This window comes from Chiloscyllium plagiosum, unplaced genomic scaffold, assembly GCF_004010195.1.
Source record: "Chiloscyllium plagiosum isolate BGI_BamShark_2017 unplaced genomic scaffold, ASM401019v2 scaf_256, whole genome shotgun sequence".
Classification (NCBI taxonomy): domain Eukaryota; kingdom Metazoa; phylum Chordata; class Chondrichthyes; order Orectolobiformes; family Hemiscylliidae; genus Chiloscyllium; species Chiloscyllium plagiosum.
In genome coordinates this window covers 25,947-29,679 of record NW_025214375.1, presented here as the reverse complement: position 1 = coordinate 29,679, position 3,733 = coordinate 25,947, and the positions used below count along the sequence as shown (strand labels likewise).

The following is a 3,733-nucleotide window of genomic DNA, read 5'->3' as shown; positions in this document are numbered from 1 at the left end:
ATGTGCAGGTTAGGGTGGATTGGCCGTGGGAAATTGTCCCATAGTGCCCAGGGATGTGCAGGTTAGGGTGGATTGGCCGTGGGAAATTGTCCCATAGTGCCCCGGGATGTGCAGGTTAGGGTGGATTGGCGGAAATAGGGAAATGTCGGGGTACAGGGATCGGGTGGAGAGGGGCTGGATGCCCTTGGGAAGGCGGGTGTGGAGTCTATGTGGATCTGAGTGGCCTCTGTCCCACAGAGTGTCTAAATGATGGCAACTGGAACAAGTGTGAGGTTCAGAAAGAAATGGGAATACACGAAGAATTGGCAGGAGGCACGGAAAAATCCGAAGGACCTTGGTGTACACACCCGTAGGTCCTTGAAGATAAATGGATCAGGTCATTAAGCACACATGATTGTTGCAGGCACTGAATACAACAACAGGGAGGCTGTAAATAACAGAGCTCAGACAGCAGCTGCACGACTGTGTGCTTTGCTGGGCTCCGTGGTACACAGACATGGAATCCCCACAGTGTGGAAGCAGGCCTTTCAGCCCATTGAGTTCACACTGCCCCTCCAAACAGCATCACCCACAGAACCCCAACATTGATCCCGGTCATCCTACAATTCCCATTGTGCCCAGGGATGGGATCCACCCGGGTCCCTGGCGCCAGGAACAACTGAGCCACCGTGCCACCCCTAAAGGAGTGGTATGGAGGGTGGGTCGAGGTGATCCAACAGGATGCTATCTGGGATGGGGCGATTCAGTGAAAAATGGTTACCCTCGGAGGGAGACTCCAAGCACTGCCTGAGAGTCTGGGAGAAACACAGACCCACAAAACATTGATGAAGTATTTTGACAGGCCCTTGAGACCTCACAGAGTACATGGCTATGGGCCCACGGCTGGGAAATGACAGGAGAATCGACCAGTGTTTAAAGGCCAGCACAGATAGGAGGGGCTGAAGGGCCTCTTACCTCGCTATTAAAATCTTCATATCACGGCTTCAGATACAGGGTAAAGCTCTCTCTACACTGTTCCCCCATCAAACACTCCCAGGGACAGGGACAGCACGGGGTTAGATACAGAGTAAAGCTCCCTCTACACGGTCCCCCCATCAAACACCCCCAGGACAGGGACAGCACAGGGTTAGATACAGAGTAAAGCTCCCTCTACACTGTCCCCCCATCAAACACTCCCAGGGACAGGGACAGCACGGGGTTAGATACAGAGTAAAGCTCCCTCTACGTGGGGTTAGAGACAGAGTAAACTGCTTTTACAGGGGTTTAGAAACAGTGTAAAACTCTCTCTACATGGGGTTAGATGAAGGGTAAAGCTCCCTCTGCATGTTGTTAGATGTAGGGTAAAGCTCTCTCTACATGGTGATGCAGGGTAAAGCTCCCTCTACACGTTATGCTAATTAACTGTGTTCTTCCTGCTGCAGCTCCGCCTCCACTGAAGGGGGGATGATGGCTCCGAGGCCCGCGTGCTTCCGGATGTTTCCGGCGGCCGGGCTCCTGCTGGCGCCCCTCCTGGGCGCGTCCCCGGCCCGGTCGGAGTCCCCCCCCGGGCCACCGGGCAACAGCACCTGCGTGGGGGCGTACGTGTGCGAGAAGGGGGTCATCCTCCCCTTGTGGCAGCCCCAGGACCCCTCGGTGGGCGACAAGGTGGCGCGTGCCATCGTCTACTTTGCCGCCATGGTCTACATGTTCCTGGGGATGTCCATCATCGCCGACCGCTTCATGGCGTCCATCGAGGTGATCACCTCGCAAGAGCGCGAGATCACCATCAAGAGGCCCAACGGAGAGACCACCACCACCACTGTGCGGGTCTGGAACGAGACGGTGTCCAACCTGACCCTGATGGCGCTGGGCTCGTCTGCCCCGGAGATCCTGCTGTCCGTCATCGAGGTGTGCGGGCACAACTTCAAGCAGGGCGTGCTGGGCCCTGCCACCATCGTGGGCAGCGCGGCCTTCAACATGTTCGTCATCATCGCCACCTGCATTTACGTGGTGCCCGACGGCGAGAGCCGCAAGATCAAGCACCTGCGCGTGTTCTTTGTCACCGCCAGCTGGAGCATCTTCGCCTACATCTGGCTGTACCTGATCCTGGCCGTGATCAGCCCCGGCGTGGTGGACATCTGGGAGGGCCTGGTCACCCTCTTCTTCTTCCCGGTGTGCGTGATGGTGGCGTGGATCGCTGACCGTCGCCTGCTGGTCTACAAGTACGTGTACAAGAAGTACCGGGCGGACAAGAGCCGCGGCCTCATCATCGAGACAGTGGGCGAGAGGCCGCCCGACAAGATGGAGCTGGAGCTGGACGGGGCCTGCCCGGGCTCCCCCCAGGAGGGAGGGCCGGACGCCGAGGTGGCAGACCGCGACCAGGAGGAGGCCGAGAGGCGGCTGATGGCCAGGGTGCTCCGAGAGCTCAGGCAGAGGCACCCGGACAAGGACACGGAGCAGCTGGTGGAGATGGCCAACTACCACGTGCTGAGCCAGCAGCAGAAAAGCCGCGCCTTCTACCGCATCCAGGCCACCCGCCGCATGACTGGGGCTGGCAACATCCTCAAGAGGCACGCGGCAGAGCAGGCCCGGCAAGCCCTCAGCGCCCAGGACCTGCGGCGCCACCACCCTCACACCCAGGGGACCGTCCGCTTCGAGCACGCCCAGTACCAGTGCTTCGAGAACTGCGGCTCGCTGCAGCTGGGGGTCACCCGCGAGGGCGGGGACCCCGATTGCACCCTGGCGGTGGACTTCCGCACCGAGGACGGCACTGCCAACGCCGGCTCCGATTACCAGTTCACGGAGGGCACCCTGGTCTTCCAGCCGGGCGAGGTGAGGCACGAGCTGTCCGTCGGCATCATCGACGACGACATCTTCGAGGAGGACGAGTACTTCCGGGTTCACATCAGTAACCTCCGGGTCAGCCACCCGGACCGGAAGGCGGAGGAGGGGTGCAGGGCGCCCGGAGGGCACCAGGCCCCGGCCTACATCCTGGGCTCGCCCACCGTCGCCACGGTCACCATCTTCGACGACGACCACGCTGGCGTCTTCTCCTTCGCCCAGGGCTCGCAGCGGGTCAGCGAGAGCATGGGGGTCATGGGGGTGGAGGTGCAGCGGACGTCGGGCGCCCGGGGCACCGTCCACCTGCCCTACAGGACGGTCGAGGGCACGGCCAAGGCTGGAGAGGACTTTGTGCAGCACAGCGGCCACCTGGTCTTCCACAACGACGAGATCGCGTAAGTGACGCCTCCGAGCGCCCGCGCCCCCAGCCCGTTCCCGCCGACTGCGCCCTCCCCACCCCCCGCCCCCCGCCCCGCACTGTGCGGTGTTCCAACCTCGCCGCCATCTTCTTCCGCCACCCGGCCTTCCCCTGCAGGCTCTGGAGGACAACGCGCGTCGAGCCCCATCTCTCCGTTCAGTCCCCCGTCCCTCACTCCGTTCCCCCCCCCCCCAACACCGCGCTCTGTGAATTCTTCGTTTCCCACAGTTTCCCCGATGTCATTACCGAATCCCGACAAAGTGGAAAGTGGCCCTTCAGCCCAACACGTCCACACTGACCCTCTGAAGGGTATCCCAACCAGACCCACACCCCTACCCTATTACTCAACGTTTACTCTTGAATAATCCACCCTAACCTGCACATCCCTGGACACTATGGGACAATTTCCCACGGCCAATCCACCCTAACCTGCTCCCTGAACAACACTATGGGACAATTTCCCATGGCCAATCCACCCTAACCTGCACATCCCTG

At 60.7% G+C, this 3,733-nt stretch overlaps 1 protein-coding gene across 1 annotated transcript in view; it reads left to right on the top strand.

The window, feature by feature from the left end:
* LOC122547873 (sodium/calcium exchanger 1-like) overlaps positions 1-3,219 on the top strand; it is an 8,367-nt gene extending 5,148 nt beyond the window's left edge. Inside the window, exon 2 of the mRNA XM_043686445.1 lies at positions 1,422-3,219. Within this exon, the coding sequence (XP_043542380.1) occupies positions 1,444-3,219 (1,776 nt within the window). The 5' untranslated portion in view covers positions 1,422-1,443. The remainder of the gene's footprint in view (positions 1-1,421) is intronic.
* Positions 3,220-3,733: the final 514 nt, after the last annotated feature.